The 24,378-nt window shown below is 41.0% G+C and overlaps 1 protein-coding gene across 1 annotated transcript in view; it reads left to right on the top strand.

Annotated features, from left to right (window-relative positions):
* Nucleotides 1–23,448, top strand: part of LOC114486235 (dual specificity testis-specific protein kinase 2-like) — a 97,727-nt gene extending 74,279 nt beyond the window's left edge. The window contains exon 4 of the mRNA XM_028489428.1: nt 22,619–23,448. Within this exon, the coding sequence (XP_028345229.1) occupies nt 22,619–22,831 (213 nt within the window). The 3' untranslated portion in view covers nt 22,832–23,448. The remainder of the gene's footprint in view (nt 1–22,618) is intronic.
* Nucleotides 23,449–24,378: the final 930 nt, after the last annotated feature.

Raw genomic sequence — 24,378 nt, 5'->3', positions numbered from 1 at the left:
GCTTCAACCATTTCCACAAGTCTTCATTGTAATTGTAGACATTAATTGAACTTGGAACAGTAAGACATTAAGGTGTGTTTTTTTAAACTACCTATAGTAAGGATAGACTTCTAAGTTTTTAAGCAAATGAGTATTTGTTAAAGAGAAAGAAGTTGATAAAAGATCAGGTAGAGGGACTTACCTGGTGACGCAGTGGCTAAGAATCCACCTGCCAACGCAGGGGACACGGGTTTGATCCCTGGTCTGGGGAGATACCACATGCTGCGGAGCAACTAAGCCTGTGTGTCACAACTACTGAGGCTGTGTGCCACAACTACTGAACCCCACATGCCTAGAGCCCATGCTTCGCAACAAGAAGCCACCACAATGAGAAGCCCGTGCGCTGCAACAAAGAGTAGTCCCTGCTCACCACAACTAGAGAAAGCCAGTGCAGCAACAAGGACCCAACCGCAGCCCCCCTAAAATAATAAAATAAATAAATGTTCCTTAAAAAAAAAAAAGCATAGAACCTTTTGAGTTTAATAAGTTGAATTAAGAATCTAAAAGTGTGTCTTTGACTCAGAAGACCTAACCTTATCTTTCATTTGGTCACAAATATCAAGGAAGTGGAAATCTTTGTTTTTTTTTTTTCTTTTTTTTTTTTGCGGTACGCGGGCCTCTCACTGTTGTGGCCTCTCCCGTTGCGGAGCACAGGCTCCGGATGCACAGGCTCAGCGGCCATGGCTCACGGGCCTAGCCGTTCCGCGGCATGTGGGATCTTCCCGGACCGGGGCACGAACTTGTGTCCCCTGCATCGGCAGGTGGACTCTCAACCACTGCGCCACCAGGGAAGCCCAAAATCTTTGGTTTTTAAAGACAGAAAATATAACCGTATGGTCAGTTAGCTATTGCTGTATAATATCCAACCACAATACCATGCAATAATAAACATTTATTTCTGATACCTCTGCAGGTTCAGCTAAGCTGAGCTGGGCCCAGTTGGGCAGTTCTGCTGCTCTCACTTGTGCTCACTCATGCATCTGCAGGTCAGCTGGTGGTCTGCTCTAGGCTGGGCTTTGTGGGGCACTTTGCTCCAGCTGTTTCTCATTCTCTTCTGGGACCAGTGGGCTAACCTGGACATGTCCTTTTTAAGATGAAATCAGAATAGCAAGAGTATGCCAGCCCATTTGCATAAGTGCTTTTCATGATTCTGCTTATGTTCAAGTTTGCTTGGCCAACATCCTGTTGGACAAAGCAAGTCACATGCCCGAGTCCACACTGGGAGCATACTGCAAAGTTACATGTCAAAGGACATTGATTCAGTAAGGGGTGAAGAATTGGAACCTTTGTTTGCAATTTCCCATACCCTATAAATATCCCAGTCAGCACATCATAATTATTTGTCTTTTCTACCCTACTTGAGGGTAAAGACTTGCTCTCATTTTAAAAATCATAACTACCAGTTACTAAACACCCACTATGGGCTAAGTGCTATGCTTGGTGTTTTATATATTAGCTATAATTCTCACAATTCTACAGTCCTTTTTACTCCGTTTTATAGATGAAAAAACTAAGGCTTAGAGAAATTAAATGATTTCCCCAAAGTAGGATTTAGATCCAGGTTCATCTGACTTCAAAGCCTATACTGTTTCCATTACAACATGATGTCCTTAATTCACATATGTATTCCCCATAGTGCTGAGCACAGGTTCTTGTGTTTGTAGCATGTGTAGTATTTGTAGAATTCAATTCTGACTAAATTTGTATATTTTGGGTTATTTGGGAAAGCTGTTTTCTGGTTACTGGATATATTAGATTGTATTTGGGTACAAGTAACAGAAAATAGTTAAATGGCCTTAAACAACAAAAGGACATGTAAACTGGAATTCCAGCAATTTATTAGGTTAGGGGTTGGTTTAATTCAATGGCTAAATCGATGTTATCCAGAGACCCCCCCCCACCTCTTTCCATCTCTTTGTTCTGTGCTTACATTGTCAGCTTCACTCTAAGGTTGGCTGTCATTCATAATCAAAAAGTGGCTGCCACCAACTTACATGCTATTTGTTTTCTCTTCTATATTCAAGATGGGGGGGGCTGTCAAAGAAAGAGAGGAGAGAGAGATGCTTCCAGACAGATTATACGACATCTCATAATGTTTTTTTGTGCTTTGTTTTTGTTGTTGTTTTGTTTTTATTCTTGTATTTTAGTTTGTTAAGAAAAGCACAAAGAGAGAAATATCCTCATAATCAAACAGTTTGGGGAACCTCATTGTGCAGAACCTCTTAGTGCCTAGAAGATTGGGAATTTGGGGGATGAATAGGGTATAAGGTTATGGGGCAGGGGCCTCAAGTGACAATACTCTGGTCCAGGGAGTCAGCAAAATAATTCCTTGACGGGTAGGATGTTTTGGGGTCTTTCTTGCCATTTCTGCCATGGAGAAACTATTCTTTTTTCCACTGTGGCAATGAGAACCACTTAGCTATAAACAGAGCAATTGCTTGGCCTCTTTACAGCGAAGTCACCTCAGCCAGGTAGATACTTGGTACTGAAAGAAATGCTCTTCCCTCATGAGGGAATGGTCAGCCCTGCAGGTAGCTGAAGAGAATTTTTTAATTCACATAGCCCTCATCCTCTTCTCACTCACCATTTCCACTCCAACTCTACACCTTCTTTCTTAAAGAAGAGTTACTTTGGAAACTCCTTGTTTATGTGGGTTGATATGTGTTGTTTCTGAGTCGGTTTCTGTCAGACTTGTAAGAAGCCTTATATAATCAGAGAGCTTACAATGAAAGGAAACTCTGTGGGTTCAGTGACCAAACTCATGCATTATTTATAAAAATGAGCAGCCAGACCCCGATTCCAGTTTCTTGGTGTGCAGTGATATTGCCATTAGTTTTGCCTGCTGCTTTTCTTGCTTTTGTGTGACCCAGTACAGAGTATTCTCCTGGCCTTATTTACCTTGAGCCAAATGCAAAGTTGTCTGGTGCCTGTCTTGGGTTAACTTTGGCAGCATACCCATACCCTATCTTTCAAGCATGTGGCTGCTTTTCCTGTCCCTAATATGTCTTTGCTTCACTTTGATATGCTACTACATGAGTAATCTTCATTATGCATACTTTGATAATGTGATGCTTCTGTTTAAAAACTTATGTTTAGCATTCTAGACTCTCTCTAATCAGATTTCAGAATTCAAATCGTTCCCTTTAGTTGGGTAGGTCTTTTTGCTGTCTTCTACACATGCTGGCCTTAGATATGCCTTCCAGGACCTAGGATGCCCTTGTCTGTCTTCTCCCTTCCACTTTCCAAGTTATGTCAAATCCCTCTAGTGGAACTCAGTCTCTTAAATAGGGTCTGTATAATGCCCTGTGTGGCTGGGCCCGTAGTATATATAAGAAAGCTGAATTAACTCCAGTGGAAAGAGCCAGAAGTCAAAAATAGTGTGAAATGTTACATCTCAAGTCCTTTCACAATTAGAAGTTTATTTCATTTATACTTGTAAAAATAGCTAAAGCATTCCTATTAATACATGTTGGCATCTTCTTTACTTTTGAAAAAAGTAGCTTTTGTTTAACTTTTTGGTTTGGTCATTTAGTAATAAAAAAATCTCTAAATAAATTGTGGTACATGTTTTCTGCCCTTATTTTTAGTAACTCCCTAAGACATTTGAGAAATAAGAATTTGCGGTTGGCAGTTTAACCCACAAATAATAGAAGAGTTCATTTAGCTTACTTTATTCTTAAAGAAGTTTTCCCCTGACTTGCTAGCTTGCCTCTAGCTCATTTAGTCATTCAAAAAAAAAAAAAATTTACTGGCTCTCACTATGTGTCCAGCACTATTCCAGGTACTGGGAATATAATAATGAACAAGTAATGATGTCTACCCTCATGGAAATTACATTGTAATGAGCAGGGGGTGGGCAGAGGAGTTAGATTAAACAGGAAAACAATTGTAATATACATGGTGTTATGTGCTGTGGGGTTTGCAATTTTGAATATGTGGATAGGGGAAGTATCACAGAAGGGACAAAAATTAAGGAGGTAATGGAGCTAGCTATGTGGATATCTGGGGAAAGAGTGCTCTAGGCAGTGGGAACAGTTAAGTGCGAAGACATAGAGGCAGAAATGCCTGGTGCTGAATGTGGTCAAAGAACTCCAAAGACGGGGATGTGGCTGCAGCAGAGAGAGTAAAACAGAATAGTAGTAGATGAAGGTCAGAGAGGAAACATGGGCCAGAGCACATAGTGTCTTACAGACCATTGTAAGAGTTTCAGCTTTTACTCAGGGTGAATTGAGAAGTCTTTGGAGGTTTTTGAGTAGAGTTGACATGATGTGACTTACCTTTTAACAGAATCACCCTGGCTACTGTGTGGTGAATAGACTGAAAAGGAGGCAAGGTTGAAAGCAGGAAGACTAGTTAAGAGAGACTATTGCAACAGAGTCCATGCAATAAATAGAGACTATGCCAAAAAAAGTGAGAGATGATGGTAACTTGGACCAGAGTGGTAGCAGTGGACCTTGTGATTCTGAATCTATTTTGAAAGTAGAGAAAACAGACTTTCCTGATGCATTCGGTGAGAGGTTTGAGAAGATGAAATAACTCAAGGATAACCAAGGTTTTTGGCCTGAGCATCTGAAGGATAGAGTTGCTGTTAATGGAGATGGGGAAGACTACAGGAGGTACAAGATGAGAAATGATCAAGAGGTCAGTTTTGAACAGGTTGAGTTTGAACCTGTTCAAGTTCAGGTTATCTCCAAGTGGAGATAACTTCATAGAGCATTGGGATTCCAGGGAGTACTCTGAATGATACCTTCCTTGTGCACATTCCTGTTTCTGTTTATCAGCTTTTTCACTAGAAAATATTTCATTGATTTAGAAGGAGGCGTTTTTCAACTGCTGTATTACTTCCCGAGTAATAATAATGAAAATCATTAAGTTGTTTTTCTTATTTCAGTGTGCCAGGTCCTGCTACGCCTCTCCCCTTGGCAGTGGGGGTGGGGATAAATTAGCATACAATCCCATGGAATATATGCTATTTTCCCCATTTTACAGGTGAGAAATCTGAGGCTCAGAGAGAAATTAATTTATCTGAGGTCTCTTAGCTAAGTAGTGGAGCTGGGATTGAGTCAAGTTCCACCTGACTGTAATCCAGTTTACTCGACTTTAAGCTCCTTGATCCTGGCTATTTTGTTCACTGCTGAATCTTCAGTAACTGGCACATAAAGGCATGCAATTAATATTAGTTGGGTGGGGCTTCTCTGGTGGCACAGTGGTTGGGAGTCCGCCTGCCGATGCAGGGGGCGCGGGTTCGTGCCCCGGTCCAGGAGGATCCCGCGTGCCGCGGAGCGGCTGGGCCCGTGGGCCATGGCTGCTGGGCCTGCGCGTCCGGAGCCTGTGCTCCGCAGTGGGAGAGGCCACAGCAGTGAGAGGCCTGCGTACCGCAAAAAAAAAAAAAAAAAATTAGTTGGATGAATGAATGAAAACTGCTTCCCAAAACTTTAGCTTCCAGCAGTTAAACTGTTATCCACAAAGACATCTGCCTCTTTCAAGGTCGTTTAGGCCAGCCATTTGATGAATCTTTTCACAGTGTTGATAGTGATAGGACAGAGAAGGATTTAGAAAATGGTTTATGAGATTTCTAGCTAATGTTTCTCTTAATCCTCCCCATGAATGTGAAACTAGTGTGGCATTTGAATTCATAGATCTCTTTGTGAGTTTCGGCTAAACCTGTTTCTAACAGAAGTTTTGACAAGTATGTTTTTCTTAACTTGGTAAGTGGCATCATTCATAGGAATTGGGTCTGTGTTGGCTCTTGACAGCTTTTCCTACTTTGGATTCTGTAGCAAGTAGGACAATGGAGGGAGGGTGGTCTCCCAGTATACCTCTCACACATTCCTACTATTCAAGGGCATTTCAGCATTCCTACACCTGATACCTAATTACTGTCTGTACCTTCTATGTTTACTTGCTCCTTATGTTGGTCTTTTCTTATTATCATGGTCACCATTGCTTGCTTATATAGTAAATTCTTAGATCAGTGATTTCCAAAGTGAATCATAAGCTTTTCCTTCCTCAACATGCTCATTTTAGCTCATTTCACCTTCTCATAGTAATTGCTTGTGTCTATTTCCTACTCAACAAATAATTATCAAGCAGACACTATGTGTCAACGGCCAGTTTAGGTGAACTTCAAAAAGGAGAAGTTGTTCTGTGAAGGGGCAGAAAAGTTGTCTAAAGCCTTCTGTAGTACTTGGCACAAGTAGCTACTTCATACATGTTTATTAAATGAATTACTAACTTGTAAAAGTTGAGTGCTTAGCTTTTCTACAAATGATAGTTCTCTTTTCCTTCATTCCTGACCTCTCCCATTTTCTACATCTTATCAGTCACCATGACCTGACCATTTTACCTCTTACTACCCTGAATGCATTTACCTTAGGCCAGTTCCTTCTGCCATTGCCATCTCTTTCGCCACAACCTTCTAAACTAGTCTCCCAGTCAGTTTTGTTCCTCACCTTAAATCCATACTGTCCATATTACGAGCCAGAGTGGTCCTTTTAAAGTACAGATCTCTTTTTAAACTATCTTAGCAATTTTTAAGTGTACAATTCAATAGTTAGTATTAAATATGTTTTTATTGTTGTGCAACAGATTTCTGTATCTTCATCTTGCAAAATTGAAACTCTATACTATTAAACAACTCCCCATTTCCCCCTTCCTCCAGTCCCTGGTAACAACTATTCCATTTTCTGTTTCAATGATTCTGACAGCTCTAGGTACCTCAGAAAAGTGGAATCACACAGTATTTGTCTTTTTGTGACTGGCTCATTTTTCTTAGCTTAGTGTCCTAAAGGTTCATCCATATTGTAACATGTGACAGGATTTCCATCCTTTTTAAGCCTGAATAATATTCCATTGTAAGTATATACGTACTATATTTTACTTATCTATTCATCTGTCGATGGACATTTGGGTTGCTTTTACCTCTTGACTATTGTGAATGATACTGCTTTGAACATAGGTGTGCATATGTCTCTCTGAGACCCTGTTTTCAGTTTTTTTGCATATATACCCAGAAGTGGAATTGCTGAATGATATAATAGTTCTATTTTTAATTTTTTTGAGGAATCACCATACTGTTTTCCATAGCTATTATACCTTTTTACAGTCCCACCAATAGTGCACAAGGGTTCTAATTTCTCCACATCCTCGTCAACGCTTGCTATTTCCTGGGTTTTCTTTTTTTTTCTAATAGTTGCATTCTAATGTGTGTGAGGTGGTATCTCACTGTGGTTTTCATTTACATTTCTCCATCTCTAATTTGTTGCAGAGACTATCCTTTCCCTTTGATACATGAGGGTGTATTTCTGGGCTTTCTATTCTATTCCATTAGTCTATATGTCTGTCTTTTTGCCAACACCACAGTGTTTAATACAAATCTAATTTTGTTTTTCCTTGCATAAACCCTTCTATGGCTCCTCATTGCCCTCAGGTTAAAGTCAAAACATCTAATCCTGGTGCTCATTATCTCTGTGGCCTCACTGCTCATTCTTCTCTGACCTGTTGGTTCTTGTCTCAGTTGTGCACTACAGCTGTACTGAACCTCTTTCTCTTTCAGTTCCACAAATGGGATGTGACCCTTTCCACCTTCGGGTCTCTGCACCAGCTCTTCCCTCTGCCTAGGACACAATCCTTCCATCTCCCAATGGTCTGGCCAACTCCTATTTAACCTTCAGGACTCAGCTTAGATATTACTATCTCTGGGAAGCCTTTTCTAATCTCCCAAGATTAGTTAGGTACCCCTCCTACATGCTCCCATAAACAATAGTATTTATCATTGACTTTAATTCACTGTTTGCTTGTGTATGTAGTTTATAAATTCCTTGAGGGCAAGGACTGTTTTGTTTGCATTGACATCCACTGGGTCCTGTATAGTGCCTGACAATGATAGCTGCTTATCATATATTTTTTTTAATACCATCTTTAAAAAATTTTTAATTAATTAATTAATTTATTTATTTGGGTTGTGCCAGGTTTAGTTGTGGCACGTGGGAATCTTTATTGCAGCATGTGGGATCTCTAGTTGTGGCATGCAGGATCTAGTTCCCCGACCAGGGATTGAGCCTGGGCCCCCTGCACTGGGAGCACAAAGTCTTAACCATTGGACCACCAGGGAAATCCCTTATCATATTTGTTGATTGAATGAATAAATGAATAATCAGTGGCATTTTCTGGCTCAAAAGCATTCAGTGATTTCCTCGCTGATTACAGTATAGTTTTGTAACCTTAGTTGCTTACCAGAATTGCTTAGGAGCTTTTTAGAAAGTGCAGATGCCAGGACCTCACAAAAGGCCTACTGAGTTAAAGTCTTGGGTGAGGCCCAGGCATCTGTTTTTAAAAATAAATTAATAGGGCTTCCCTGGTGGTGCAGTGGTTAAGAATCCGCCTGCCAACGCAGGGGACACAGGTTCGAGACCTGGTCCGGGAAGATCCCACATGCTGCGGAGCAGCTAGGCCCATGTGCCACAATTACTGAGGCCCAGGCACCTAGAGCCCATGCTCCGCAACAAGAGAAGCCACCACAATGAGAAGCTCGTGCACCACAATGAAGAGTAGCCCCTGCTCGCCGCAACTAGAGAAAGCCCGATGCAGCAATGAAGACCCAAAGCAGCCAAAAATAAATAAATAAATAAATAAATTAAATTTTTTAAAAAAAGAATTAAAAATAAATTAATAAAGCGCCGTAAGTTATTTTGATGCACAGCTAGTGTTAAAACATGGAACTCAGGATTAACTCTTAGCCTGATATTCGGTCCTCTGTGCTCTAGCATCATCCTGCCTTTTTTCTTCTAGTTCTCCTCTTCTTTAACAAGTACTCTATAACTCAGGCAAACTGGGTTTAATGTGTTTACTAAACACTGTGTGTTTTCCTGCCTCTTTATTCATATTATTTATTCAGCCCAGAATACACTCTTTGCCCGTATCCTATAGAAATCTTCCCTCCCTTCAAGACTTGGCTCAAAGTCCACTTATTCCTCCATAAAACCTTTCCTGATTCTTTCTCTGCCACTGCTAAACCTCCCTACCTCTCCCTTATGTAGTCAAAATATTTCCCTCCATTGACCTTCTCTTACAGTTTTTTTTGGCACCTCTTATTAAATATTTTGCCGTATATTAAAGTTATTTTTGCTTTAGTTTCCCTGCACAAGTGTAAGCTCCTAGAATAGAGGAGGAACCCAGGCTTCAGGGTCAAAAGACTTGGGTACAAATCCAGGTTCCACCATTACTAGTTGAATAACCATAGACAAGTTATTTAAATCTCTGGGCTTGATTTCCTCATTCATAAGAAAAGATGACAGGGCTTCCCTGGTGGCGCAGTGGTTAGGAATCTGCCCGCCAATGCAGGGGAAATGGGTTCGAGCCCTGCTCCGCGAACATCCCACCTGCCGTGGAGCATCTAAGCCCATGCACCACAACTACTGAAGCCTGCGCGCTCTAGAGCCTGTGCTCGGCAACGAGAGAAGCCCGTGCACCGCCATGAAGAGTAGCCCCCGCTCAACGCAACTAGAGAAAGCCTGCGCGCAGCAACAAAGACCCAACACAGCCAAAAAATAATAATAAATAAATAAAAATAAATAAATTTATTAAAAGAAAAAAAGAAAAGGATGACAGAATGTTTCAAGATCTTGCAAAGTTCAAATGAGGTAACTGTGAAAGTGCTATGTAAAACCAGTTGCTGGCTATTATATAATGGCAGGGATAGTGTCTCTTATCTGTATGCTCCTAATCTCCCAGCAGTACCTTGTGTTTAGGACACTCTTTTATAGACATTGGCTGAATGATTGAATAGGGAGAAAGGAAGCAAACAAACATTTTATGTCATCTAAAAAGTGAAGTTTAGTTAAATTTTCCAATGCATTTTAGTACCTGTATGAATGGCTGGAACTCTTGCCTCATGAGTGGAGTCATTTCTAAATGGCCTCTTACGTTGTTCAATTGTAAGGCCTCTTGCATAGTCAACCTTTTCCTCTGTAACTAATTTGCTCAACAATTTCTTTTCTACCCAGATTAGCTAGTCAATCAAACATACGTTTCTGGTACACCCAGAAGGAACAGAACCGAGCTCTAATTTACAAGTAAAACAACAGACATGTTACTTACCTGATAAGTCTTTAAGTCAACTAAGGTGTTTGTATGAGAAAATATTTCATTTTTTTAACCAATAATTTATTGTACTTGGCAGTATCAGGGACACTTTTTTAAAAAAATAACTTTTTTCTGATTATAAAATCATACATGCTTGTTAGAGAAATAGCTAATATATCTGGAATGTAAAGTTTTGCATGCATTTTCTTTTTTTCATCTTATGACAACCCTGTGAGATATAGCTATTATGATTGCTATTTTATATAAAAAGAAGCTAAGAATTAGATTAAATAATAACTGAAAAGCTCTTTTTCCATTTTTATCTACTTAACTCAATTTTCAAGTCTTAGTTTAAATTTTCACTTTACTATAGTGGCTTTTTCCAATGATCTCCTTCCATCTAGATCGTTACTTAGATTATTATTCTCTTTGATAGCACTCTTTCCTTTTTCATTGTAGCACATCTCATAACATATAGTTCTTCATTTATTTGAATGTTTGTTTATTGTCTCTCTCATATATCAGTTCCAGTAGGACTGGGACCATGTTCTGTTTTGTTTACCACTAGCAACAAATTGGTAACAGGTCATTGAAGAGCTTGGGGTTGGTGGAGGAAGTAGCAGGCTTCCTGAGGCACTGCCGTTATATTAAGCTCAGGAAGCTAAAGACCACATTCTTACATGTTGGAAAGTTGGAGTATTGGTTAGAGGGCACCACAGTTAAGGAGGACAGTTGTGTTTAGTATGATTATTCTCTTCCTTAACTATTCTCTTCATAAAGCTAATATGGGTTACTTTGCCCCCTTGGCAAGGATGTTATAGAAGGACTTCAGTTGTATGATGTGGGGCTTAGAATGGACTGCCTTTCAGGTCTATCCCATCATATTATATTGTTATTCCATACCCTTGGGCATTATTTTCCTCATGAGTATGTACCTTTGAAAAAACTGTTGATCCATCCATGAAATAAGTAAGGACAATGTATATATGTTGATACTGACTAGCTTATCCTGTACATAAGGTCATAGAAATACTTTTCTGAGGGCTTCCCTGGTGGCGCAGTGGTTGAGAGTCCGCCTGCTGATTCAGGGGACCACGGGTTCGTGCCCCGGTCCGGGAAGATCCCACATGCCGTGGAGCGGCTGGGCCTGTGAGCCATGGCTGCTGAGCCTGCGCGTCCAGAGCCTGTGCTCCGCAATGGGAGAGGCCACAACAGTGAGAGGCCTGCATACCACAAAAAAAAAAAAAAAAAAAAAAGAAATACTTTTCTGAGAATACCTAAAAGAAAAGGAGATATTCATGAAGATTAGGGAGAAGAAGATTAAAAATTTGAGAGAGAGAAAGAGGCTGGATCATACAGGGCCTTATAGGCCATGGTGAGGATTTTGAATTTTGTTTTAAATACAGCAGGAAGCAGTTGAAGGATTTTAGACAGGAGAGTAGTAGGATACAATTTGCATTTTAAAATAGCACTTTGGCTGCTCTGGAGAATTGACTGTAGAGGGACAGAAGTGAGGGCAAGGAGACCAGTGAGGAGAAACTTATAGGTTATATGAGAGATTTGGGTAGCTTGAACTGCGGTGGTATCTGTGAAGATTTTTAAAGATCTGTTTTAGAAATAGAAAGACAAGCTCTTGTGACTTAGGTAAGAAAGAAGAGTGAGGAATCAAATGATGCCCATTTTCTAGGTGGGTGGTTGTTTCATTTACTGAGATGTGGAAAAGTTGGAGAGTGCTGCTGGAGAACTTCCTCAGCTGTGTGTGTATTACCTGGGATTTTTTTTTTTTTTTTAACATAACACTGTAATCGGCATAGTCTCTTTGCTACAGAAGACCAGACTCAGTCTTTGAGCTTTTCAGGGATAACACATCACTACATCTTAAAGCCCTTCCTTGGACAAGAGCTTTCTGGTCTAAGGTCTAAAGACTGAGGTAGCTGATGAGAGCTGATTCATGGAGAGTGTAGAAGGGATTTCTATATGTAAATAGATAGTTAGGGACACTTAATTTGTTCATTAATTCATTTAGTATTTATTGGGGCTTATTCTGCTAGACACTGATCTAGGAATGGCATTGAACCTCTTCTCAGTGAACTCAAGAAGTGAAGTTAATTGTGTGTTAGGACTTTCTGAATTTATTTGGAAAGGGTTTAGAATTCAGTGTTATGGTCATTCTCTGCTTTTAGTCATTTAGAAAAATGTTTTAGAATTTAGCATCCCTAGAACGCTTCTGAGTGACAGGATATCCAGATCTGCTGCTTTGTTTGAATTAAGAGTTGGCCTTAGACCAACATTAGCTGCTTCCTAGAGAGTCCAGTGGCTGATAGAGGAATGATAATTTGGAACATGTTGGTAAAATAAATCTAGACTTAACTTCACTCAAGATTAATCATCTGATTTTTCTCATTTATTCTCTCTCTCTTTTTTTTTTTTTTTTGGCCATGCAGTATCTTAGTTCCCCAACCAGGAATCGAACCCATGCCCCCTGCAGTGGTAGCGCAGAGTCCTAACCACTGTACCGCCAGGGAATTACAGAGGGCACATCATTCTGACACTTGAGATGGTCTGAAACCAAAGAAAAGGCTCTCTCTTTTTCCTTACAGCTGTAGATACTTATATATACACCAGACCTCAAGTCTGTTTTCTCTGCAGTAGAACCAGAACTGGCTGAGTCCTCTGTTCCCACCCCTTCCTTTGATAACTCCAACTAGTCTTTGTGAATTTTTGTGAACTTGCGGGTAATTAGTTACCTCTCTGACCCTTAGCCTTCAGAGGAGATTTCTGCCTGTACTTAGAGTGACTATTGGGTTGGGAAGTTGTCTTCCACATAGCAAATTGGAAACCTTTCCTCCCTTTCTTCCCCCCTACCTACCGTTTGCCATGAGAAGATACCATTTGAGCTTATAGTTGCCTCTAACTTTTGCTTGACTTCTTCCTTACCCAGAGGCCAAGTAGTGTGTTGATATGGGTAGAAGAGGTAGAAGAAATGATTTGCTCATTTGAGGACAGAGTCTCCTTTGATATAAATCACCTTAATTAGAAACTTAACCTCTTTTGGTTTCCATTTTCATTTTGTCCACTGTCAAGCCCTTACTCCTGAGATCTGCTAAGGGGAGGCAGGATGTGTTGTCTTCCTTAATAGATTGCTTTGTTCACTCTGAGCCCAATCACCAGGTGAATGTCAGAGGTTCCTGTCTGAAGCTGGAGGATGTGGGGTTGTAGTAGATGTGGGGTAGCAAGCTGGAAGGAAGAATGCTTTTAAACATGACCTTAATAGCCATGTTGCTGGTAGAGATATTATGGATTTGGGGATAGGAAAGCAAACTGGATGGAGTAATCAGGAGCCCTGGGCTGATCATAAATCATGTCTGAAACCATCGATTGCTAGTAGAGCTTTATGGGGCAAAGAAAATAGTCTTATTGTTATCTTAGTTCATTTCTTTGAGAAGATTTATTCTACAGATTTATCTTTTAATGTTTATTTAAACAAATTTGATTTTGATTATGAGATGTTTGCTGTAAGAATTAAAAATCTGTGGGAAAAGCTTAGTCGTTCCTTTTTTGTTTGTTTTTGTCTGTGTTGGGTCTTAGTTGGGGCACACAGGATCTTCGTTGCAGTATGCGGGGTCTTTCATTGTGGTATGCAGGGTCTTTAGTTGTGGTGCATGGGCTGTCTAGTTGTGGCACATGGGCTCAGTAGTTGTGGCACGAGGGCTTAGTTGTCCTTCAGCATGTGGGATCTTAGTTCCCCGACCAGGGATTGAACCTGTGTCCCCTGCATTGTAAGGTGGATTCTTAACCACTGGACCACCAGGGATGTCCCAGTCATACTTTTTTGAATCTTGTGGGTAAACAGTCATTTTGTTGTTTATAGTAGTTTACGTGCATAGAAAAACACTCTTACTACTTCAGGTGTGTTAAACAAACATGTTCTTAAAAGTGGTGAATGGGTTATACTAAGTGTCTGTGGGAAGTGTGAGGAAAGAGGGGGCGATATCTTTATGGCCTCTTCTACTTGGCTTTCAGCTACTGATAAAAGAAATACCCTCTATAATTCTCAAAAGGAGATCTTAGATTTATTTTTTAAGTCCATGTGATTCTGACCATTTTAAGGAATCTGCTGACAGGGTGTCAAAGGATCCTCAGAATTTCATATTACTGAGTGGCCAAACACACTGTTTTTTGATTTTTGTTTTTTTTTGCGGTACGCGGGCCTCTCACTGTTGTGGCCTCTCCCGTTGCGGAGCACAGGCTCCGGACGTGCAGGCTCAGTGGCCATGGCTCACGGGCCCAGCCGCTCTGCGGCATGTGGGATCTTCCCAGACCGGGGCACGAACCCGTGTCCCCTGCATCGGCAGGCGGACTCTCAACCACTGTGCCACCAGGGAAGCCCAAAACACTGTTTTGTATTTTGCTTTAAATTCATTGCTGCCATAGTATCTGCCATATAGTAAGCATTATTAAATGTTTGGTTTGCATGATATTTATCAGAAAATTCCTCTAAAAGCACATTTCTCTTTTTGATCTTAAGTTACATTAATGACAGAATTGGGAGGGCTTCAAATAAAAGAGGGAACTTAAAATCTGCCTCTATTTATTTAAATGTACTTAATCATTCATTTGTTAATTCAACAATTTGTTGTTTGTGTCACTGGATATTGGGCTTACAAAGTTGAGAAAGATCTGGTCCCTGCCATCAAGGTTATAGTACAATATGATAAGCAATAGTAGAAATACATACAGGGAGCCAAAGTAGCACAAAGTATGGGATGGGGTATCAGGAAATGCTTTCCAAAATAAGAGACTCAAGCTGGGTTTAGAAGGATGAATAAGAATTAGCAAAGCTGTGAAGGGGAAGAAGAGTATTCTGGGCAGTAAACATATATGAAGGCAGAGAGAGTGAAACATTTAAATATTCTGAAACACATTTTGGGTTCCCTTTCTCTTTGAATCAGTTCATTACTACTGACTGAGTCAGGCAGGTCCCGGTGGACCTCCTGGAGTGGAGGCTGAACCGTGGCAAACTCAGGCCTTGGCAGATGTGTGGATGTGCACTTGTAGTGGCTGTGGAACCTCGAGCTGAGAACAGGAGGCTCCTTTGGAGCATGAGCCTCCCACAGGGCGCTCTTGGGATGCCTGTCCCGGAATTACCCAGGGCAGTAACAAAGCTTTCTTTTCTTCTTTAAACCAAGCCAGCAGGATGGGATGTCTGCTAGCCTTTGTGTTTGGAGCCAACCAACAAATATACAGTGGCCAGCACAATGGCATTGTTGGGCTTCAGTGAAAACTAGGTCGGGGCCCATCCAGAGAAAAGGTTTGACAAGCCACTGATTTGACTATTTGACATTGTTGCTGGTTTCTGATGGGCTTCTGACTTACTTTTGGTATATAAGATTGTAGGATCTCGTCCCGTTGTTTCTCTCAACACATCTATTTGGAATCTCTGAGTTGCCTTTGACTCTTTTTCCTCAGTTCTCATATCTACCATTCCGTTGCTAAATCCTTTAGATTCTACCTCTGCTTATTCTAACCCTAGCCCACTTTTTCATGCCTATGATAGCATTCTAAGTCAGGCGTTTGGTTGTCTCTCATCTAGACTGATGCAATACCCTTCAAACCTCCTTCTAGCTCCTCCTCTATCCTGCTACCACCATGAGCTTTCTGAAATGTAGTTTTGGTCATGTATTAGTTTCCTAGGGCTGCCATAACAAAGCACCACAATGTGAGTGGCTTATAAAGACAGAAATTTATTCCCTTATAGTTCTGAAAGCTAGAAGTCTGAAATCAAAGTGTTGGCAGGGTCTTGCTTTCTCTGAAGGCTCTAGGGGAAGATCCTGCCTTGCTTCTTCCTAGTTTCTCTTGGTGTTCCTTGGCTTACGGATGCATCACTCAAATCTTTGCCTCCATCGATACATGACATTCTCCTTGTATGTCTGTATCTCCTCTCCTCTTTTTGTTAAGATATTGGATTAAGGATCCACCTTACTCCAATAGGACCTCATCTTACTTGATTACATCTGCAAAGACCTTATTTTCAAATAAGGTCACATTCACAGGTACCAGGGGTTAGGAATTGAGCCTATCTTTTTGGGAGACATAGTTCAACACACAATAGATTATATTATACCTTTACCTATAAACCTTTAGTGGTCCCCATGATCTGCTAAATTAGCTATAGATGTTTCATCTTGGTGTTCCAGAACTTCTACACTAACAATAAATATAATAATAATAGCAATAATAACAACTAACATATTGAGAACTTCATTTGACATTGTTCTAAGCATTTTACACATCAGTTCATTAAATCTTCATAATTCTATGGATTAGGTTCTATTATTATTCCCATTTTATAGATGAATGTTAAAGAATAACCAACCCAGGGTCACACAACTAGTCAGAGGTGATTCAATCCTAGGCAGTCTAACTCTGCAGTATGTGGGCTTCACCACATAATGTACTGCCCAGCTTTACTTTTTAGTTTTATCCCTTCTCCCCTACTTATACTTTATGCAGGAAAAGAAAAACAAAAAGGAATAACTAGTAATCTCTGCACTTTATCTTTGTGTTCCTTTTGCATAGAATGTCTCTTTTACTCCCAACCCTACATATGGGCTTCCAGGAAACAGAACTGAATCCTCAATGGGTGATTAGCCAGGCCTATGTGGGGGAAGGTATTCCAGGTAAAGGGACCAGCAATGTGCACAAACGTGCAAGTAAGCAGGGGTCAGACCCTTATAAGCAGGAGTGAAAGACTTTGTATGCCATGCTAAGGATTGTGGATTTTATCCTAAGAGTAATAGGGCATCAGTGAATAATTTTAACAAGGGAGTGGCTTCAGGTTGGCATTTTAGAAGGTTAATCTTTGCTGTATTAAGGAAAATGGATTGGAATGAGAGCTAAGTCTGTTCCAGATGTAAGAAGGGGAAAAGAAGACTAGTTAGAAAGCTAATGGTGTAACCTAGGGGAGGGATGATGATGATTAGATATTGATAGCGGGGAGAATGAGTTGTGTACTGTGAGCTAAGCACTGTGCTAGACATACTTTGTATACCGTATCTCTTTTAATTATTCCCTGCTTTTGATTAAATACCAAATCATATTGGTTCTACCTCTGAGATGTCTCCAGATATTAGCCTCCTTTCCATTCTTGCTGCCATTGTCTTTCTCAGGCATTTGTTACTTCTCACCTGGATGATTCCAGAAGCCTCCTAACTGTTCTCCCAGCCTCAATTCTTGACCTTTCCGTACAGTTTTTACATTACTGTTAGAATGATATTTCTGTGAAGCATGTCTGATCATTGTCCTGTATGAAAAAAAAATTGTTAGTTGATTATATGTCATCTCTACTGGACTGTGAACTCGACTAAACTAGCCTGTGAACTAAGGGCAGGGACTGGCCCCACTTAGTTTTATGTTTTTACGTAGTAGGTTTTCAGTGTTTGTGTAGGTGGATGGATAGAGAGATGAATGGGTCTACCTCAGGACAACTGTGCTAATTAAGTGGCAGCAAATGATCTCTGTTAGTTGGATGGCAGCACATTTATCTGCCTTGGGTAAGTGCCCTAGCTCTAGGCTATTTGGGTAGATTCTTCAGAAAGGTATAATAATTCTTACAGTTGATGTTTTCTTCAGAACCTCTCTGAATATGTCTTTGAACCACTGTTCATAGATGTTTGTTTGATTGCAGATATCAGTACATTGATAATTCAAAGTTTTTTTTTTAAAAAAAGGTAACCATTTGCCTAGTTCTTCTGACTGGTTATGATTGGGTGAGGTTATGATTAGAATCAGCAAGAATTGAGAACAGGAGCCCTGGGTGTAGTGAATGTTACTTCAGGGAGAGGTAAGTATTGCCTAGTCCTGCTCCAGAATATTCTTTGTATGGGCATGTTTATGTGTCTGTCTGTGTCTGAGTGGTACCATCAGAGCCTATAGGGTGTATGTGGGAAGAACCATACTCTCAGCCTAGACAACTCTTAACTATCTTTTTAGGATCCAACTCAGGTGTTACTTTTTCTCTGAAACTTTCTAAACTCCTCAGTATCTACTTTCATACCCAAGTATTTACCTCTGCTAAAGGGTTATTAGCATTATTTACTTACCTATGTGTCTTTCATTGAACTTCTTTAAGGTGTAAACTGAGTGTTTACATACCTACATTTACTATGTGGATGGGACTCTTCCAATCACTGGGAGATATAATGTTGATGTAAATGGACAGGTTCTTACTCTCATATGGGGGTGACAGGAATGGGAGGAGCGCTCAATAAATCTTTGTAGAAATAACCTGAATTGATATTCCTTTTTTTTTGGCCACACCGTGAAGCTTGTGGGATCTTAGTTCCCCGGCGACCAGGAATTGAACCTGGGCCCATGGCAATGAAAGTGCTCCTGGACAGCAAGGGAATTCCCTGAATTGATATTCCTGAGTGGAGAATTAAGTGTCGACTTACCCGTCCCTTTGATGATTTTCTAGGGTGTTGGCATATGATTTCATACATACATAGTAATATTGTTTAGTCACTAAACACACATTTGTTTACTGAGTGCTTTCTAAGAAAAGAGTCTTTAATGAAATCAAGTATCAAACACAAATGAAATGGCAGAAATGCTAACATTTTATTAGACCATGAAGAGGAGAGGTTTTGGTGTAGGTAAAGTTGGGGAACAGTCACTTAGAGGTATTGAAGTACCTATAACACATTTGATTGGCTGATATTATAGTTTTCTGAACTTCAAAGTTTAAAAGAACAACAATAAAAATTGTAAAATCTTCTCTCTCTAGTATGTATTTAAATGTGTTGCCGGTGCCTTAGGTTGTTTTGTAGAGCTCCCAAGGGAGTGGTCTGGAAGAAAATGAAAGCAAAGCAGCTGTTATCCCCAACCCGGAAAGCTGAATGTGCTGGAACAGTTGTTCTTGCCTCTGCTTCCCACAGAGGGATTTGTTCAGAGAACACACCAGCTGAGTCTGCACAGGGAGTTGCTCATAGGGAAGTGGACGTTCTGACTAATGGGCACACAGTGTAGCAACTTAGAAATCTTCCTTCTTGGCAGATCTCAAACTTCCTTTGCTCATACATGCAAAGATCTTGTGACATTGAGAAGTTGTGGTTTCTGAGGGCCCAGAGGCTTATCAGCTCCACCAAAGTATTCACCGAAGGCAGGCAAGAGAAGTGGGTTGTAACAATAAATTCCATTTGGTTTCCCTCTCTGGATCTGGTTTGTGCTTTTTCCGTCTTGCCAGGAAAAGTCAGAGCCTACTAGCCAGTGTGGTTCCTCACCTTGTCTCACCTCTCTCCTCTGCTCTCCACCCTGTGGCTTGGTCTGTGGATTTCTCAGGCTTTCAGAGACATGACTGGACAGAGTAATAAACATGTGTTTCTCTGAACCAGAATCAAGAGTCCTGGCTTAGCATGGCCCACAGAGAATGCACGTACAGGCTTTTCACCAGTCTTTTCTGCCCGGCCCTCAGTAGGAAGCCTGAGTGGCTCCCAAAGTCAGGCCTTCCATGTCACACTGTCACCACGCCAAAGAAGTGAACCACCACATCTTCATATCTTTTTCACTCTCAGAGCTAAAGAAATTTGTCTGCATGTTTAGCTGTCAGCTTCATTGCCCCCATATAGCTTGGAATTTGCAAGTTCAGTTTCTTTTTAGCAAATGAGCACCTCAGACGTAAACTGTGAACAGATTCAACTAGAGTGAAGAGACGAGGGCACTATGCTAATGCTGTCGTTATGCCTCATTTTGAGATTTCCAAAGCTGGATTATCAAGCAAGATGAAGCAGATCAACAAGTTTCCCTTTTGAGAAGTTTAGCGTATTTTTAGCCATTCTCTCTGCTTTGCCAAACCTGATCCACTTCATCCAAGGATCTGAAGTGCTGCATCGTGCTGCCCCCAACTGGTTCTTTTTGGTGCTTATGTTATCACATCAGAAAATCTCATTTTATGGAACTTATATTTTTTTCTTAGCACTTTCATGTATTTGTATTCTATTCTTATAATAACATTGTGAGTTATATGGATCATGGATTATCATACCTACTTTTTATGTGGGAAAACTGAAGGGTAGCCTTATTAGTTGATTTGTCCAAAGTAAAATGGCTGTTGAGGCAGACTTGGACTAAAATTCAGATTTAAAAATGTGTGTGTGTGTGTGTGTATATACACACACATACATACATACATTTATTTATTTATTTATTTGGTTGCACTGGGTCTTAATTGTGGCAGGCGGGCTCCTTAGTTGTGGCTCCAGGGCTCCTCAGTTGTGGCTTGCAGGCTCCTTAGTTGCAGCATGTGGGCTCCTTAGTTGTGGCTCCAGGGCTCCTTAGTTGCAGCTCACGGGCTCCTTAGCTGTGGCATGCAAACTCTTAGTTGCGGCAGGCACGTGGGATCTAGTTCCTTGACCAGGGATAGAACCCGGGCCCCCTGTGTTGGGAGCGTGGAGTCTTATCCACTGAGCCACCAGGGAGGTCCCTAAAATTCAGATTTCTTGCCTTCTATCCCATTAGGTTCCCTAGTCTTTTGTAAATTCAATATCACCCCCACTCCAAAAAGGTATTAAGAGCTTAATTTTAGGCTTAGAGGAATTTGCCCCTTTTTCTCCCTTGGAAAGAGGAGGGAGATAATACATCATGTAAGGTTTGAATAAATTCATGAATTTAATTGGCAAAAAATTTTGAGCTCCTGTTCTGCATGAGGCTCTCTGTACCCAGACACCATGGCTCTCCAATGTAATGTAGGGGTAGAGCATGAACTCTGGAACCAGACTGCCTGAGTTTGAACCCTGGCTCTGCTGCTTAATAATTGGGTAACCTTGAGCAAGCTGCTTAACCTCTAAATGCCTTTTATAAAATGAGAATAATAGTACACTTACCTTAGGGTTATATGAAGATTAAATGATGTAATTAATGGAAAGTTCTCAGAGTAGTGCCTGGCACAAAGCAAGTACCAAGTAAATAAATATTAGCTGCAGCTGCTGCTGCTATTTTTGTTATTATTATTTATTATCTCTATATAAATAGGTTTATTTGCTCTTAAAAAAAAAGGGCAAAGCAGCTCTTCATGGGTATGTAGGAATGACAGACAGCCAAATTTCTTGAAAGAGTACATCTTCGTGTCGTTTCCCCTTAGCCTTATCTCTTACTCACTCCTCAATTCACTTTGATCTTACTCTGGTCTTAACCACTTTACTGTAACTGCTCTGGCCATGGTTGCCAGTGACTTCTCAGTTGCAAATTCAGTAGACACTTTTCAGGCTCATCTTACTTGATCTATAGCATTTGATACTATTGGTCATTTCCTCTTTGGAATGTTTTCCTCCTTTGGCTTCTGTGGTGACATTCTTGCTTGCTTCTTCTTCCTCTGCCTGCTCCTTTAAATGCTGCAGTTGCTTGGGATTCTGGTAATTTCCCACCTTACATGTTAACCCCTGGGCAGTTCTGTACATTCCTTAGCCTCAGTGACTACTTCAGCTCAATGTCATTGCCTCCTAAATGTTAGTCTGTAGCCCAGACTTTGCTCCTAAACTTCAAACTGACTCTGTATAGGACATTTCCACATGCCCTTAAATCCAACATGTCCTACTTGAACTCACTATCTTTTAACATTGCCTCTTCTAAAAACCTGCTCCTCTCCCTGTATTCTGGATATTTAATAATGACACCCAGGGACCAGTAGCCTGCGATCAACATAGGAGCTTTTCATTGCCCTTATCCCCTCATCCAGCATTCATCAAGTTTTTTTTGACTTTGCCATATAAATCTTGAATTTTGCTCTATTCCAGTGCCTCCACTATTGCCTTAACTCAGGCATTCTTCTTTCACCAGGATTTTCGCAATGCTCTCCTAACCTATTTTCCCTTCTCCGTATTCTCCACTCTAATCCATCTATCATACCATTGCTAAAATAATCTTTTCTTTAAAAAACAAATATGAACATGTTGCTCTTTTGCTTAAAAGGCTTCTTTTGTTCCTTATAGACAGGATAAAGTCCATATACCTTAGCAAAGCATATCAGCCTCACCTGCCTCTCCTGTCATGCACTCTGGCCATATTGAGTAAATTAGTTTCCTGAATACACCATGCTCTTTACCTATAACTTTACATATGCGGCTCCCTCTGTGTGGACTTTCTTTCCTGCTCCCCCAGGTCATCCTTTGGACTCCTTTATTTCCTTTGTCCAGCTTTCTCTGACATGCCTAGACTGAGTTAGTAACTTTATCCTCTGTGCTGCACAGTGCTGTCGTACCTGTACAAAGCCATCTTTTAGCATTTACTACATTATATTGTTTGTCTATATCCCTTAATAGATTGTGATCTTCTCAAAGGAAGGTGCAGCACGTACCATACGTGCCTGGATGCAGAATAAGCCCTCAGTAACTTCAAAAAAAAAATACAGTCTCTATCTTCTAGGTGTTTACTCTCTAGTTGTTTCACCACCACCCTAAGCATTCCTGACAAATGGTAGCTGGGTTTTCCTTCTGTTTTGCAGTATATCAACTCTGGAAACCTGGAACAATTGCTAGACAGTAACCTGCATTTGCCCTGGACTGTGAGGGTGAAACTGGCTTATGACATAGCAGTGGGCCTCAGCTACCTTCACTTCAAAGGCATTTTCCATCGGGACCTCACATCTAAGGTACGAAGGCTTTACATGCACTACTCTTTGAGACACTGTCTTCCATTACCAAGAAAACTGTGTTAAGAAACCAGTCATTAATGTGCTTGAGAATGATGGAGATCTCTTATAAATTCAACATTCAATCACAGAGGATACAACTTATTACTATGTACAGCTAGTCCTTAGAAAGCCAATCTCGGCTCACAGTGGGTACCTTTCATTGCTGAGTCTGGCAACACATACATCTTGAGAACCTTCACTCTTGGCTTCAGGTCCTGAATGTGTGTTGCAGAAGTAGATGGCATGAGGACACTTAAGAGGTTCTTGCCCTATAGGAGTGAGAGCAGTCAAGGCAATGTGGGAGCCTGTGTCTTAGTGTTCTCTCCCATGGCCTCCAGCAGGAGTTCTGTGATTTTTAGTCACTTGAGTGTAGGTTTTGAAAGCCATAATGTACTGACCCATTTTCTTTCTGTGTGATTGAGTTTCTGCCATCCTGCCAGTTCCTCTTTGTCGTCAGCTGGTCTCTGTAGTATTCTCTTGCTGTCCAAATTGCTGTGTGACCAGGTTAGAAAAGAGTTGCTTTTAGAGGAAGTTGGCCATACTACAAGGCAGACACCTCAGGGCCAAGTAGCACAGGACATCATGTGACAAGGCTTATATAAATAGTACTGTTTGATCATTGATATGGGAACTATAAATCATCTAATATAACTTCTGTCCAAGAGCTGATTTAAAGTCTTCTAGGGAGGTATTATAGAAGTTTTGTACCTGCCCAAGAATAGCTGTTATTTCATTCTGCACCCTCAACACATACATATGCACACACATGCACATGCATACACATACTCCTATAGCTCTTCTGTCATGGATGAGGGGTATGGGAGCCTATTATAAGAAAAAGTTTGCAAATGGAACAAAATCAGGCTGTGCTCTCAGAGCCAATAAGGCCTAGAGCAGTGAGTCCCCGGCTACCTCACATTAGAATGGTTCTGGTGTTCCAAACAGCAGTACTGTCCCCGAGGGACCCTGGCCATTGGTTTGTGAGTACTACACAGAAAATAGCTTTGGGTAGGTGTTTGTAGGGCCCCTGGGTGTGGCAGGGCCATTTGTAGTCAGCTGCACTGTTACTAAAGAAGCACTAAGACTGGCAGGTGGAATCTGGTGACCAGCTGAGACCTAGTTGTGAGGAGTCCTTTATCTTCATTGGTATAAGCAAGGACTGGACAGATGGACAGCTGGGACCTGGAAGGTGGTATCATTTCCTTTCATCAGACTTTTCTCCTTCCTTAGAATGTTTTAGAAACTCAAAACTTAGAAAACTGCACTTGTTCCAGGCAAATGGGTGGGGTTGTATCAACTTAGATACTGCCTTAAGTTGGTAGTATACTCTCACCTTAGGCGTGCAACTAAAATCAAATTGCTGGGGATTCCCTGGTGGCACAGTGGTTAAGAATCCGCCTGCCAAGGCAGGGACACAGGTTCGAGCCCTGGTCCGGAAAGATTCCACATGCCGCGGAGCAACTAAGCCCATGCGCCACAACTACTGAGCCTGCGCTCTAGAGCTCGTAAGCCACAACTACTGAGCCCTCATGCCACAACTACTGAAGCCTGCGTGCCTAGAGCCCATGCTC

The sequence above is a fragment of the Physeter macrocephalus genome, chromosome 4, assembly GCF_002837175.3.
Source record: "Physeter macrocephalus isolate SW-GA chromosome 4, ASM283717v5, whole genome shotgun sequence".
NCBI lineage: Eukaryota > Metazoa > Chordata > Mammalia > Artiodactyla > Physeteridae > Physeter > Physeter macrocephalus.
This window is presented reverse-complemented; position numbering and strand designations above follow the sequence as displayed.